This window comes from Archocentrus centrarchus, chromosome 7 (assembly GCF_007364275.1).
Source record: "Archocentrus centrarchus isolate MPI-CPG fArcCen1 chromosome 7, fArcCen1, whole genome shotgun sequence".
Taxonomy (NCBI): Eukaryota; Metazoa; Chordata; class Actinopteri; order Cichliformes; family Cichlidae; genus Archocentrus; species Archocentrus centrarchus.
This window is the reverse complement of record NC_044352.1, coordinates 14,620,670-14,635,894: the sequence shown is the minus strand read 5'-3', so window position 1 is coordinate 14,635,894 and position 15,225 is coordinate 14,620,670. Positions and strand designations below refer to the sequence as shown.

The 15,225-nt window shown below is 37.2% G+C and overlaps 2 protein-coding genes across 2 annotated transcripts; both read right to left on the bottom strand.

Moving 5' to 3' along the window:
* Positions 1-1,736: 1,736 nt before the first annotated feature.
* On the bottom strand, positions 1,737-3,920 carry LOC115783550 (cytosolic sulfotransferase 3-like). Its single transcript, XM_030734431.1, has 8 exons — positions 3,832-3,920; positions 3,302-3,440; positions 3,073-3,201; positions 2,858-2,958; positions 2,557-2,683; positions 2,351-2,448; positions 2,072-2,246; positions 1,737-2,001 (listed from the first exon to the last, which is right to left on the bottom strand). The coding sequence occupies exons 1-8, from the start codon at positions 3,850-3,852 to the stop codon at positions 1,889-1,891; spliced, it is 903 nt and encodes a 300-aa protein (XP_030590291.1). The 5' UTR covers positions 3,853-3,920; the 3' UTR covers positions 1,737-1,888.
* A 9,095-nt stretch (positions 3,921-13,015) lies between these two features.
* Positions 13,016-15,225, bottom strand: LOC115783551 (cytosolic sulfotransferase 3-like). The gene is made up of 8 exons (XM_030734432.1): positions 15,132-15,225; positions 14,599-14,737; positions 14,370-14,498; positions 14,155-14,255; positions 13,856-13,982; positions 13,650-13,747; positions 13,371-13,545; positions 13,016-13,300 (listed from the first exon to the last, which is right to left on the bottom strand). Exons 1-8 carry the CDS (start codon positions 15,150-15,152, stop codon positions 13,188-13,190), a joined length of 903 nt encoding a protein of 300 aa, XP_030590292.1. The 5' UTR covers positions 15,153-15,225; the 3' UTR covers positions 13,016-13,187.

Here is a 15,225-nt window from a genome sequence, read left to right as displayed (position 1 = left end):
TAAGCTATATAAAAAATAACACACATTAATTGTTTTGTGCATTCTTTATTGAGTTTTAAGGTAGTTTTTGTTAAAGTGACAGTTATGAAATGTGAAGAAATGGAGAAAGATTGGCAAGAGCTCAATCACCTGCTTATGAGCCCCTGGAGCAAACCAAAACCAAAGTGCCAGGTTAGGAGAGTTTAGATTAAAGAGTTTTAATATATATATATATATATATATATATATATATATATATATATATATATATATATATATATATATATATATATATATAATCAATTTTTAAAAGAAATATGTTATTGAATTATGTATGTGAATTTGTCTATATGTAAATATTCCTTCTTTGTGTTAAATTTTGTTTGGTTTTGGATTGTTATTTGGTTTTCATTTGTTTGACTACACCCAAACTTGGACTATTCTGGATGCTTGCCTGTGGCAGGGAGAGTATAAAAAAGAAACCATTTGCTTGTAGAGTTGTTGGTGTGTTGAAGTCTGTGAAATGCTCTTGCTTATTTAATAAAGACCACAAGTTGAATGAGTTTTATTCCAGCCTCATGCCTTTGCTTAAATGCCAAGTGACTGCTGGCCAAACTGGAATTGTCTATTGTCCACCTGGCCTTTCTGTTTCTGTCTGATTTCTCAGACTTTTTGCCTGATTTAGTGCTCAGTTCAGATAAAATAATTATAGTGGGTGATTTTAACATCCATGTAGATGCTGAAAATGACAGCCTCAACACTGCTTTTAATTTATTATTAGATTCAATTGGCTTCTCTCAAAATGTAAAGGAGCCCACCCACCATTTTAATCATACTCTGGATCTTGTCCTGACATATGGCATAGAAACTGAAGATTGGGTGGCATTACCTTGGCCTCCAGTAACACAGTGAGAAATCTTGGAGTCATATTTGAGCAGGATATGTCCTTCAATGCATATTAAACAAATATGTAGGACTACGCCCACAGGGGTTTAAATACCTGGGTCTCTCCACCATTTGGTTGAGAACTGAAGAAGCCTTTCGGATGAGAGGTGAAACGTCTTCAAGAAACAAAAAGAAGTCCAGTCGCCTTTTTCAAGCTCCAGAGACTACTATGACCTGGATGACTGAGAATCTACACAGACATATGTAGGACTACTTTTTTGCATTTGCGCAATGTCTCTAATTTTAGAAATATCTCTTCTCAGAGTGATGCTGAAAAGCTAATTCATGCATTTATTACTTCTAGGCTGGACTAGAAGTAATAGAGCACTTTGCTCTCAGACTGCTGGCTTACTTGTGGTTCCTAGGATGCTTAAAAATAGAATGGGAGTCAGAGACTTCAGGTTTCAGGCCCGTCTTCTGTGGAACCAGCTCCCAGTTAGGATTCGGGAGACAGACACCCTCTCTATTTTTAAGATTAGGCTTAAAACTTTCCTTTTCAATAAAACTTACAGTTAGGGCTGGATCAGGTGACCCTGAACCACGACTTAGTTACATTGCTATAGGCCTGGGGGGAGGTCCGTAATGCAGTGTTTCTTTTTGTTCACCTCTTTATGCTCTTTAACTTAACTTAAGCATTTAATCATTAGTTATCAATCTCTGTCTTTGGTTGTGTCTCTCTCCTCTCAGCCCCAACTGGTTGCGGCAGATGACTGCCCCTCCCTGAGCCTGGTTCTGCCGGAGGTATCTTCCTGATAAAAGGGAGTTTTCCCTTCCTACTGTCACCAAATGCTTACTCATAAGGGGTTGTTTGGACTGTTGGGTTTTCTCTGTATTATTGTAGGGTCTTTACCTACAATACAAAATGCCTTGAGGTGACTGTTTGTTGTGATTTAGGGGAATATAGATAAAACTGAATTGAATTGAATTTTTGCATAATGCATTCACACAGTATGTGTGATCCTGTTTAAATTTCAGTGCGGAACTGAAGTGTGGGATCTTTCATCTTTTTCTTGTAGTCTTCATTGAACACTTGATTTTGGGCCACAGTGAAGTGGTTCTTCCAGTCACCAACCTTCCCTGTAGAAACACAGATAAAATTTAGTCAGGTGTTTTTCCTACTGTCATTTTATTTTATGGTTCACTGTACCTTTTCTCATGAAGGGAGAAATCTTGAAATCTAGAAGCGGGAGTGAAGAATAGTTGGCCATCTCATTCTTTTTCATGTTGTCAAACTGCACTCCACCTGCAATCATTTTCTTCTCCTCAGCTGAAGGAGTCAAACCCAGAAAGCAGGACAGTTTGTCTATTTCCTGTTCAGTATCCTGTAAATGCACCGTGGAATATCTTTACAACATTATAAACAGCTAGATGACAGCTTTAGGCAAATAGCATACATGGGAAAGTGCCAACAAAACAACTAAATGACCTCAATCAAATCTTCATAGAACATGTAGTGAATCTTTGAGCATGTCTGTTTCTTCTTCCACCAACCATTCACATGATCATACCAGGAGCCAAAGACCACTAAGATCCAAGAACAAAAAATAGGAATACAGTATTCAAACAATGTGAAGGAAGCATCTGCATCTTTCTATAACTGAAAAAGCCTTTATTATAGTATTTGATGCATACTTTTTCCTTCCATGAATCTGTGGAAGTAGTTGTTCCAGTCTCCAGGCTCTGGATGAATTCCATTCATCCGATCAAAGTGGAAATAAGACACCATGTTGTCCTTCGCATTGCGGGCTACATAGACTATCTACAGAAGACAAATAAAACAGGGGGGGGGTGTCAAAACTTTACCAGAAGTATTCTTGTCAGGCTTCAAGTTTAAATTACACCTGAAATTACTGAACTATCATCCGTAACACTGGATATTTTTAGCTTCTTGATAATACACTGAGATGATGCAAACACACACAGGCTACAGTACCCTGCAGTTTTGCTCCCAGAAGGACTTTGGCACAAACTGAACAGGAAAATGAGTCTTAATGAGTCGGGGGGAGGTGGGGAGCTTGTCTGCCAGGTCTTTTCCTGCATGAAACAGTGAAGATGTAGTAAGCAAAACCTTGAGTGTGTAAAATCATCATAACAATGGCCAACTGGTAACAATATATTTTAATCAAATTAATGTGACTGATTGGCAACCTGATTCTAAAGTTGGGACGCAAATCTCCAGGAAGGGCACTCTCTCATAGATGGGGATGGTTTTCTGCCGCTCTGGAGATGTCTGACCAAAATACAGCAGGTCAAGGATTTGGGAGACCCATGTGGTTCCTACAGAGAGAGTAGGAGAGAGGCAAATGTCATCCCTACCCTGACCTCTGTATACACATTGTTACGAGCAATAAAGTTTTCACACGTTGTTTGGACTGACCTGCTTTGGGATATGTTGCAATAAGTATATCATCTGGTCTGGCCTGAAAGTTTTGAATATTCTCCCAGTTGTCTGTAAAATAGTGAATCATTGAGACTCCATGGAAATCAAACAGTTCTGCTCTGGAAGGCAAAACCACCTTTGAGGAAAAAAGAGCAAAGAAAAAAAACAAACATCTGAATGTGTGATTAGCAACTGCAGTGATTTGACAGAGGAAAAGAGATAAGAGGAAAGTTGTAGGCAGTGGAGTCAGTTTGTGCTTGAAGCTAGTTTCTACAAATCCTCTGAATGACACAACAAATATTAACAGTACAAAACACTGGTGCTGAGTGATAAGAAGGCCTAAAATTTCCAAGTGTTGAATTGTTCTTGCATGCATTTAAACCACTTTTATTCACAAATACATTATCATTAGCTCAGCCTTACATGTGTAACAAGAAACAAACTCCATAATAGGCAAGCAAAATATAATAAAAATTAATACATTTTTAAAAAGCAAAAACAATTTCGTTTATGGATATCAGACATACCTCCTCAGGATTAAGTGACATGCTGTTTACTGGTTTTCTTCCTGGCTACTCTTACTGTAATTTCTCACTGACCAGCTGTGTATTTTCTCCCCAACATGTGGTTGCATAACAGCACTATAAGCATACGCCCACTTTCACATGTGATCTGAAAGTCCAGCCTTTCCCTCTTGTTCATGATTTCCTGACTCCTTTGTTAGCAACATTTTTTTTTTAGATCTGAAGTGTCTCAGATTACTCAGTGAAATCATTTCAATGAGCTTTATTTGATCTGAAATTTTAAATAGACAGTATTACAAATGCATAAATATATATAAAGAGTCTGAGCATATTTTTTTAATAATTTTTTCTATTATTTGTAGTGAGTAGGAAGAAGTTGAATCTTGCAATGTTGTTACTGCAGGAGAAAGTAAACAGAGAAATAATTTCATGACACAAATCATGGTGCAGATTTAAAACTTGCTTTACCTGAAATATAGCAAGAACTACAAACTGTTCTGATAATTTTTGTGGCGTATAAAGTGTGTGTTTGTTTATTTTTATTTGTTTTCTAAATATCATCTATAATGTTTGGTACTGTAAGCTAGATTAATGGAGACTATTAGCTAATTTTAGGTTCTAAAAACTTTTACTTTGCTGGTATATCACTAGATGCCAGCCAAGGAGTCAAAGTATGGAGGACCAAAACTGGCATAATTAAAATTTGTCACTTATCTATATATATATATATATATATATATATATATATATATATATATATATATATATATATATATATATATATATATATACAATATATATATATAGATATAGATAGATATAATTTTTTTTTTTTTTTTTTTTTTTCCAGTCTCGACTTGGGGACAGCAAGAAGTAGGTGGTTAACCGACCTGAGGGATCTTTTCAGGGTGTATGTGTGTAAGAGGTCCTCTGTGGCAAGTCGAATATTTAAGAGAGCTTCGTGATCATAAGTCAGTAAAGAGTCAATATGGTTCACTAAAAGTGACAATAGCAAAATAAAGACAGAAAATAAAAACAGAACTGAGAGCCGTGGAGTGCGAGCCACACACTGGCGCTATCTCTCACCACACTTTATGTATGTCATGTGACCTTGCAAACTATGACAGTCACACTAATTACTTCCCTGTACATGTTTGTAATGAAAAAATAACTCCTTTAATAGTTAGTTTAAGCCTTTGTAAATTTTAATAGTAAAATTTTATTATAAAGATAATATCATAGAGCACATATATGAAAAGCAATACATACTATTACATACATACTATTCACTCTTATGTTTATGTTAGAAATGCATTACCATCTTTGAATACCTGGGGGCTCATATATATATAATATATATATATATAGAGAGAGAGATAGAGAGAGATAGAGAGAGAGAGGAGAGAGAGAGAGAGAGAGAGAGATAAGAAGAGATAGAGAGAGTAGAGATATAGAGAAGAGAGGAGAGAATGATAGAGAGAGAGGATAGGAGAGATATATGATAGAGAGAGAGAGAGGAGATAGAGATAGAGATATTTATATAGATAGAGATATATAGATATTATATATATTTTAGTATATATATTATAGATATATTTATAATATATTTTATAGATATAATATATAGATATATATTTATAATAGATATATATATTATATATATATATATATATATATATATATATATATATATATATATATATATATATATATATATAATCGTTGTTTTGACAATATTTATGTATTTACTGTTAATCTATTAGCATAACTTGTTCTTCAAATAGCCATTTAGATGATTGGGGGATGAATAAATGTGACTGATGCCTGGGTCTTCTAGGTTCTTATTTGTCTGCAGTGTTTATCTCCTGACATCAGACGGCTCACCGTGCGCCTTTAAACTTCGCTGAAGCTGTTCAGCCTGAGATGAGCGTCTTCCTCCTCACGTCTGTATCTTTGCAAGAGTTTAATTTCTTAAGACATGGTGCAGTAGCGAGTGGACAGTAAAAAAAGGCGCAGGTGTGTGGTGTCTGTCTGTAGGCAAATGAAACTGCAGGACGCTCAGGCAGCACCGGGAAACCACATTTAACTGCCAAACAGGGGCGGTTCTAGGGGCGGGACCACAGGGGCCTTGGCCCCATCTGAAATCTGATTGGCCCCCTGAAGTGCCCCTGTCCTGTCACTCATCTGTCCTTTGTCCGAGAGCGAGGATCAAATTATAGGTGGATGCAATTCCATGCCGAAACACCAGTAGCACTAATGAGCCAAATAGGAATGCTCAGCGTGAATAAAGCTTACAGAAGAAAAAGATTTGAATAATCTTGCGGAGAAAGTTTTTTTAACTCACAACCGATGCAGTCTACATTTTGAGGAGTTTTTTTGGTAATGATAAGTCATAAATCCCTTTTTACTCGCAGCTGTCACATAGCATAAGTCTGACAAACATTAAATTAGGAAGCAAAGTTAGTTAAGAGTAATGTTAACTGAGGCACTACTTGTGTTTGGACATGAGTGTTAGCATTTCACTAATTCGTGTAATACTAATTCATGTACTTCTTTGTAATTTGCATTTGTGTGTTTACATTAACTATAATGTTTAGCAGTAATAATTCAATTCAATTCAATTCAATTTTATTTATATAGCGCCAAATCACAACAAACAGTTGCCTCAAGGCGCTTTGTATTGTGGGTAAAGCCCCACAATAATACAGAGAAAACCCAACAGTCAAGCACTTGGCAACAGTGAAAAGGAAAAACTCCCTTTTAACAGGAAGAAACCTCCAGCAGAACCAGGCTCAGGGAGGGGCAGTCATCTGCCGCGACCGGTTGGGCTGAGGGGAGAGAAAAGACATGCTGTGGAAGAGAGCCAGAGATTAATATCAATTAATGATTAAATGCAGAGTGGAGTATAAACAAAGTAAATAAGGTGAATGAGAAGAAACAGTGCATTATGTGAACCCCCCAGCAGACTAGGCCTATAGCAGCATAACTAAGGGATGGTTCAGGGTCACCTGATCCAGCCCTAACTATAAGCTTTATCATAAAGGAAACTTTTAAGCCTAATCTTAAAAATAGACAGGGTGTCTGTCTCCCGAATCCAAGCTGGAAGCTGGTTCCACAGAAGAGGGGCCTGAAAGCTGAAGGCTCTGCCTCCCATTCTCCTCTTAAGTATCCTAGGAACCACAAGTAAGCCAGCAGTCTGAGAGCAAAGTGCTCTATTGGGGTGATATGGTACTATGAGGTCTTTGAGATAAGATGGTGCCTGATTATTCAAGACCTTGTATGTGAGGAGAAGAATTTTAAATTCTATTCTAGATTTAACAGGGAGCCAATGAAGAGAAGCCAATATGGGAGAAATATGCTCTCTCTTTCTAGTCCCTGTCAGTACTCTAGCTGCAGCATTTTGGATCAGCTGAAGGCTTTTCAGGGAGCTTTTAGGACAGCCTGATAATAATGAATTACAATAGTCCACCCTAGAAGTAATAAATGCATGAAATTAGCTTTTCAGCATCACTCTGAGAAAGGATGTTTCTAATTTTAGAAATATTGCGCAAATGCAAAAAAGCGGTCCTGCATATTTGTTTAATATGTGCATTGAAGGACATATCCTGGTCAAAAATGACTCCAAGATTTCTCACAGTGTTACTGGAGGCCAAAGTAATGCCATCCAGAATAAGTATCTGGTTAGACACCATGTTTCTAAGATTTGTGGGGCCGAGAACAAGAATTTCAGTTTTATCTGAATTTAGAAGCAGGAAATTAGAGGTCATCCAGGCCTTAATGTCTTTAAGACATTCCTGCAGTTTAATTAATTGATGTGTGTCATCTGGCTTCATTGATAGGTAAAGCTGACTATCATCTGCATAACAATGAAAACTGATGCAGTGCTTTCTAATAATACTGCCTAAGGGAAGCATGTATAATGTAAATAGAATTGGTCCTAGCACAGAACCCTGTGGAACTCCATAATTAACCTCAGTGTGTGAACAAGACTCCCCATTTACATGAACAAATTGGAGTCTATGAGATAAATATGATTCAAACCACTGCAGTGCAGTACCTTTAATATCTATGGCATGCTCTAATCTCTGTAATAAAATGTTATGGTCAACAGTATCAAAAGCTGCACTGAGGTCCAACAGGACAAGAACAGAGATGAGTCCACTGTCAGAGGCTGTAAGAAGATCATTTGTAACCTTCATTAATGCTGTTTCTGTACTGTGATGAATTCTGAAACCTGACTGAAACTCTTCAAATAAACCGTTCCTCTGCAGATGATCAGTTAGCTGTTTTACAACTACTCTTTCAAGAATCTTTGAGAGAAAAGGAAGGTTGGAGATTGGCCTATAATTAGCTAAGACAGCTGGGTCAAGTGATGGCTTTTTAAGTAGAGGTTTGATTACAGCCACGTTGAAGGTCTGTAGTACATAGCCAACTAATAAAGACTGATTGATCATTTTTAAGATTGAAGCATCAATAATTGGAAAGACTTCTTTGAACAGTCTAGTAGGAATGGGATCTAATAAACATGTTGATGGTTTGGAGGAAGTAACTATTGAAGTTAACTCTGAAAGATCAACTGGAGCAAAAGAGTCTAAACAAATATCAGCAGTGCTGAAAGCAGCCGAACATGAAGAATAATCTTTGAGATGGTTATGAATAATTTTTTCTCTAATGTCTAAAATTTTATTTGTAAAGAAATCCATGAAGTCACTACTAGTTAAAGTTACAGGAATACTCGGCTCTACAGAGCTCTGATTCTTTGTCAGCCTGGCTACAGCGCTGAAAAGAAACCTGGGGTTGTTCTTATTTTCTTCAATAATGATGAGTAGTAAGATGTCCTAGCTTTACGGAGGGCTTTTTTATAGAGCAACAAACTCTTTTTCCAGGCTAAATGAGCATCTTCTAATTTAGTGAGACGCCATTCCCTCTCCAGCTTTCGGGTTATCTGCTTTAAGCTGTGCGTTTGTGAATTATACCACGGAGTCAGGCACTTCTGATTTGAAGCTTTCCTTTTCAGAGGAGCCACAGTATCCAAAGTCATACACAGTGAGGATGTAAAACTATTGAGGAGATAATCGACCTCACTGGGAGCAGAGTTTAGGTAGCTGCTCTGCACTGTGTTGGCACATGGCACTGAAAAGCATAACAATGAAGGAATTAGATCCTTAAACTTAGTTACAGCACTTTCAGAAAGACTTCTACTGTAATAAAACTTATTCCCCACTGCTGTGTAATCCATTAAAGTAAATGTAAATGTTACTAAGAAATGATCAGACAGGAGGGGGCTTTCAGGGAATACTGTTAAGTCTTCAGTTTCTATGCCATATGTTAGGACAAGATCCAGAGGATGATTAAAGTGGTGGATGGGCTCCTTTACATTTTGAGAGAAGCCAATTGAATCTAACAATAGATTAAATGCAGTGTTGAGGCTGTCATTCTCAGCATCTACATGGATGTTAAAATCACCCACTATAATTATTTTATCTGAACTGAGCACTAAATCAGATAAAAAGTCTGAGAAATCAGACAGAAACTCTGAGTAAGGACCAGGTGGACGATAGATAATAACAAATAAAACAGGTTTTTGATTTTCCCAATTAGGATGGACAAGACTAAGAGTCAGGCTTTCAAAAGAATGAAAGCTTTGTCTGGGTCTTTGATTCATTAATAAGCTGGAATTAAAGATTGCAGCTAATCCTCCTCCTCGACCTGTGCTTCGAGCATTCATTTAAACTAACATATTCATCCTGCTGTAACCAGGTTTCTGTAAGGCAGAATAAATCAATACATTGATCAATTATTAAATAATTTACTAATAGGGACTTGGAAGAGAGAGACCTAATGTTTAAAAATCCACATTTAATTGTTTTATTTTTTGGTGCAGTTGATGAAGCTGTATTATTTATTGTTTTTGAATTTTTATGCTTAAATAGCTTTCTGCTGATTTTAGCTTTGTTTTTTGGTGGTCTGGGAACAGGCACAGACTCTATGGGGATGGGGTTTTGGGGGGATGGCAGGAGAAGAGAAGCTGCAGAGAGGCGTGTAAGACTGCAACTCTGCTTCCTGGTCTCAACCCTGGGTAGTCAGGTTTTAGGGGTTTTAGGGTTAATAAATTTACCCTAACTGTAATGTAATGGCTTTAATTTTTATTGGTCCGTATATCACCACATCTACCACAAATACTTGGCCCCTATATGGATACTGTGGCCCCTTGATGGCCCCTGACTCAGAAAAATCTTAGATCCGCCACTGCTGCCAAATAACAAACGATTGCGTATTTTTCGTGACAGGTGGCAACGCTAGTCTATACTATAAGGACCTAATCAAGATTAGAGCCTACATTCTATTTGCAAAACAGAAAGGGTCACGTAATGTTAGCTAGCTAACAACTTGACTAATGCTATCATAGCATATTAACAGCTAGAAAAGACAAAAACACATACCTCCACAACATTCAATGAAGAATTTGTAGCTTTTGTCCAGTTTTAAATGTGTTGTCACTGAAAATTTGCCTGCATTTCATGGCATATGAAACCGTATTAAACTGTGTAAACTCCATGGCCATAGACATTATGGTCAAAAGCGCAGGCATGCACAATCGATCTGCACATGGCTCCTGCTCCTTCTTGTTTATTGATCAATAGTAGAGGAACTGGAGCAAGAAGGCAGCCCTCCTCACTTGCATAATGAGGCAGAAATGCATACGGTAAAGTAAAAGAGGAGACAAGGAAATGTAAAAAGAACAAAGGCTTGTATAAGGAAAAGGCAAAACAAAATATATATATATCTTGATGAAAACGCATGTATAAGGAAAACAAAAAAGAAAATATATACTTTCTTGATGGAAATGCATGTATAAGGAAAAGGAAAAACAAAATATATACAATATATATATTTCTGCTTTTATTTTTAATTATGTCAATTTTGGTCCTCCATACCAATGCACATTTTCATTAAAGTTTTCTATTCCTATTCTGGTCGAATCGGGCTTCATTGTATGTTTAGAGGACAGCTCCAGCGCCAGCTGACAGCGGGTTAAAACATGTAACCTGTCAATGGCCAGCAGCAGCCTGCATTCAGTTTGAATATTGCTATAAATTGATATGGATCAATTTAGGCCTTTCATTGGGTTGTAAATTGTTTTTCACTGTTATATTTAACTTTTGGGTCATGGCATCATGATGTCGAGAGAAGGAGAGTAGGATGAAGACCACAAAGAGAGCAAAAGCAAGAAAGAAACAAATAAGCACAGACAAAGTCAACAAAACATTATAAAAACCAGTGTGGCTTGTTTTGCCCACATTCATTGGAGATGATGTCACATAACTACAGTAAGCAGTTTGTTATACTGTCTGTGGAGGTTCTCAGTCATCCAGGTCATAGTAGTCTCTGGAGCTTGAAAATACTCTTAATAAATGCAGATCCCCACCCTGATCTTATAATAAATCCTTTAAGATTATATATTTTTTCATTTTCTAGTTGAATACAATATGATTGACTGTGATTGTCAGTGCAAAGAAGGAGTGAGGAAGATGGAGAGAGATGACAGAGAGACTGTACGAGCGCAAGAAGAATCAGGTGAGCAAAAAGGGCTGATAGTGTGATTAAGAGGAAAAACAATAATTATTTTAACAAATAAATTTACATTCATTTCATAAGTGCTTTGTGTGTTTTCCAGTAACACACTTAAAAAATGCAAGAGGACATTCTAAACAGAACAATATTGATATGAATAGCAGCATTTTACTGGATTTATATCACTTTAAACATGGCTTGAACAGCATAGCTGCCGCTACATTAATGTGACATACTACAAATGTATTCTCCACTCTTGGATTTGGAGTACATGATGCTCTGTGCTGAGTCTGCATAATAAAGGGAGGGTTTGCAAGAATACTAAACCTAATGTAAAAGCATCAGTTTGCTTCCTGTCCAGGTGTATTAAGTGGCAGTTTGATTTTCCAGTGTCTTTACTGAAACTGAAAATGACTGAAAATAATGCTACTTTAAGTGCTTGATGATGTTTTTGGACTGCCTCTACTGCATGTGGTTAAGAGATGAAATATTGTTGTGCATGTTTCTCCTCCTATTTCCTTTGCTGAAAATTGCTCTTCAACTTACTTTGGAAAATTCTAGTCAATGAGAGCCTTTACCTCAGGTTTGATCATTCAAGAGTCCACACTAAAACTGGTGTGTTATATTGAAATTTGTGATTGTTCATTCTGAATCATTCCTAGACACTGCAATAGGTCATCCACCTGATTTGTTTTTTTGTTTGTTTGTTTTGTGTACTCAGAGATGTTCTTCTGCAGACCTTGGCTGTAACAAGTGGTTATTTAAATGCCTTCCTATCCCAATTTGTATCCTCTCCACTGCTAAATAGAATTCCCCCATTGTGGGACTAATAATGGGATTTCTTATCTTAAATCCTATAGATGGTTGTGTGGGAAAATCCCAGTAGATCAGCAGATCTGCTGTCATTGTCCATTGTTCCTCTTAGTTTGATCCATTTTTTCTTTCTTTTTTCTCCTCTCTATCATGTGTTTTTGTTTAACTTTCCTTGTGTTTCAGGGGCAGGCCTATCCTGTGTCCCACCTTCCCAGTGACTCACCTGGTGGCCATCAGCTAATTATGGAAACCGTATTTAGAAGAGGAGGAGACCTTCAGTCGATGACAGGTTAGTTGGTGTTTAGCTCTCCAGTTACTTTCATCTGCTCCAGCCCAACAACCATACCATGTTCATCAAACTGAAGGTGGCAATAATACAACATCAAAGTATGCTAACTGAAACTAAAACCAGAAAAATTAAGAATATTTGGTTCAGTCAGATTGAGTTAAGTTCTTGTTTTGTTTAGCAGTATTTTTGAGCAGGGTTCCAGTTGATCTCTTTTATGCCTGATACATGTTGGTAGGTTTAAATAATTGCTAAGTTTTTTGATGTTTGTATAGAATATGTTGATGGAAAATAGATTATGCTGTCTTCTAATTGGCTAAATTAATGAACTGAACTTCAACTACAGCTACAGTACCAGTCAAACGTTTGGACACGTTTAGGGCAAGTGTGTCCAAACTTTCGATACTGTAAGTGCAAAATTCTTTATTCTTATTACATTTTAATGGTGCACGTTTGTCACAGAATAAAACTATGGACAGTATGGATGGTGAGTGCTTTTTGTTTGTTTTATTAGTTAATAACATTACAGGTTGTTTTGGGTGCATTCATTCTGTTGTCTTATATACTCTTGATGATTCATAATATAAAGTTTATGTATTTAAATAAACACACCAGTACTTCTCAGATCTAGTCAATCATAGAGCCATTTTTGCATACTGTATTCACACAGTATGTGTGATCCTGTTTAAATTTCAGTGCGGAACTGAAGTGTGGGATCTTTCATCTTTTTCTTGTAGTCTTCATTGAACACTTGATTTTGGGCCACAGTGAAGTGGTTCTTCCAGTCACCAACCTTCCCTGTAGAAACACAGATAAAATTTAGTCAGGTGTTTTTCCTACTGTCATTTTATTTTATGGTTCACTGTACCTTTTCTCATGAAGGGAGAAATCTTGAAATCTAGAAGCGGGAGTGAAGAATAGTTGGCCATCTCATTCTTTTTCATGTTGTCAAACTGCACTCCACCTGCAATCATTTTCTTCTCCTCAGCTGAAGGAGTCAAACCCAGAAAGCAGGACAGTTTGTCTATTTCCTGTTCAGTATCCTGTAAATGCACCGTGGAATATCTTTACAACATTATAAACAGCTAGATGACAGCTTTAGGCAAATAGCATACATGGGAAAGTGCCAACAAAACAACTAAATGACCTCAATCAAATCTTCATAGAACATGTAGTGAATCTTTGAGCATGTCTGTTTCTTCTTCCACCAACCATTCACATGATCATACCAGGAGCCAAAGACCACTAAGATCCAAGAACAAAAAATAGGAATACAGTATTCAAACAATGTGAAGGAAGCATCTGCATCTTTCTATAACTGAAAAAGCCTTTATTATAGTATTTGATGCATACTTTTTCCTTCCATGAATCTGTGGAAGTAGTTGTTCCAGTCTCCAGGCTCTGGCTGAATTCCATTCATCCGATCAAAGTGGAAATAAGACACCATGTTGTCCTTCGCATTGCGGGCTACATAGACTATCTACAGAAGACAAATAAAACAGGGGGGGTGTCAAAACTTTACCAGAAGTATTCTTGTCAGGCTTCAAGTTTAAATTACACCTGAAATTACTGAACTATCATCCGTAACACTGGATATTTTTAGCTTCTTGATAATACACTGAGATGATGCAAACACACACAGGCTACAGTACCCTGCAGTTTTGCTCCCAGAAGGACTTTGGCACAAACTGAACAGGAAAATGAGTCTTAATGAGTCGGGGGGAGGTGGGGAGCTTGTCTGCCAGGTCTTTTCCTGCATGAAACAGTGAAGATGTAGTAAGCAAAACCTTGAGTGTGTAAAATCATCATAACAATGGCCAACTGGTAACAATATATTTTAATCAAATTAATGTGACTGATTGGCAACCTGATTCTAAAGTTGGGACGCAAATCTCCAGGAAGGGCACTCTCTCATAGATGGGGATGGTTTTCTGCCGCTCTGGAGATGTCTGACCAAAATACAGCAGGTCAAGGATTTGGGAGACCCATGTGGTTCCTACAGAGAGAGTAGGAGAGAGGCAAATGTCATCCCTACCCTGACCTCTGTATACACATTTTTACGAGCAATAAAGTTTTCACACGTTGTTTGAACTGACCTGCTTTGGGATATGTTGCAATAAGTATATCATCTGGTCTGGCCTGAAAGTTTTGAATATTCTCCCAGTTGTCTGTAAAATAGTGAGTCATTGAGACTCCATGGAAATCAAACAGTTCTGGTCTGGAAGGCAAAACCACCTTTGAGGAAAAAAGAGCAAAGAAAAAACAAACATCTGAATGTGTGATTAGCAACTGCAGTGATTTGACAGAGGAAAAGAGATAAGAGGAAAGTTGTAGGCAGTGGAGTCAGTTTGTGCTTGAAGCTAGTTTCTACAAATCCTCTGAGTGAAACAACAAATGATTAACAGTACAAAACACTGGTGCTGAGTGATGATAAGAAGGCCTAAAATTTCCAAGTGTTGAATTGTTCTTGCATGCATTTAAACCACTTTTATTCACAAATACATTGTCATTAGCTCAGCCTTACTTGAGTAACAAGAAACAAACTCCATAAAAGGCAAGCAAAATATAATGATAAAAAAAAATATTTTTAAAAAGCAAAAACAATTTTGTTAATCGATGTCAGACATACCTCCTCAGGATTAAGTGACATGCTGTTTGCTGGTTTCTGCCTGGCTACTCTTACTGTAATTTCTCACTGATCAGCTGTGAATTTTCTCCCCAAC

Excerpts from the sequence above, each read along its gene's own strand:
- LOC115783550 (XM_030734431.1), bottom strand. The coding sequence starts at position 3,852 with ATGTCACTTAATCCTGAGGAG. Across the intron at positions 3,202-3,301 it reads TGCAACATATCCCAAAGCAG|GAACCACATGGGTCTCCCAA; the intron begins GTCAGTCCAAAC and ends CTCTCTCTGTAG. Across the intron at positions 2,684-2,857 it reads TCTGGGAGCAAAACTGCAGG|ATAGTCTATGTAGCCCGCAA; the intron begins GTACTGTAGCCT and ends TGTCTTCTGTAG.
- LOC115783551 (XM_030734432.1), bottom strand. The coding sequence starts at position 15,152 with ATGTCACTTAATCCTGAGGAG. Across the intron at positions 14,738-15,131 it reads TGTCACTTAATCCTGAGGAG|GTGGTTTTGCCTTCCAGACC; the intron begins GTATGTCTGACA and ends TTTTCCTCAAAG. Across the intron at positions 13,748-13,855 it reads CAGATTCATGGAAGGAAAAA|TGGTCTTTGGCTCCTGGTAT; the intron begins GTATGCATCAAA and ends CTTGGATCTTAG.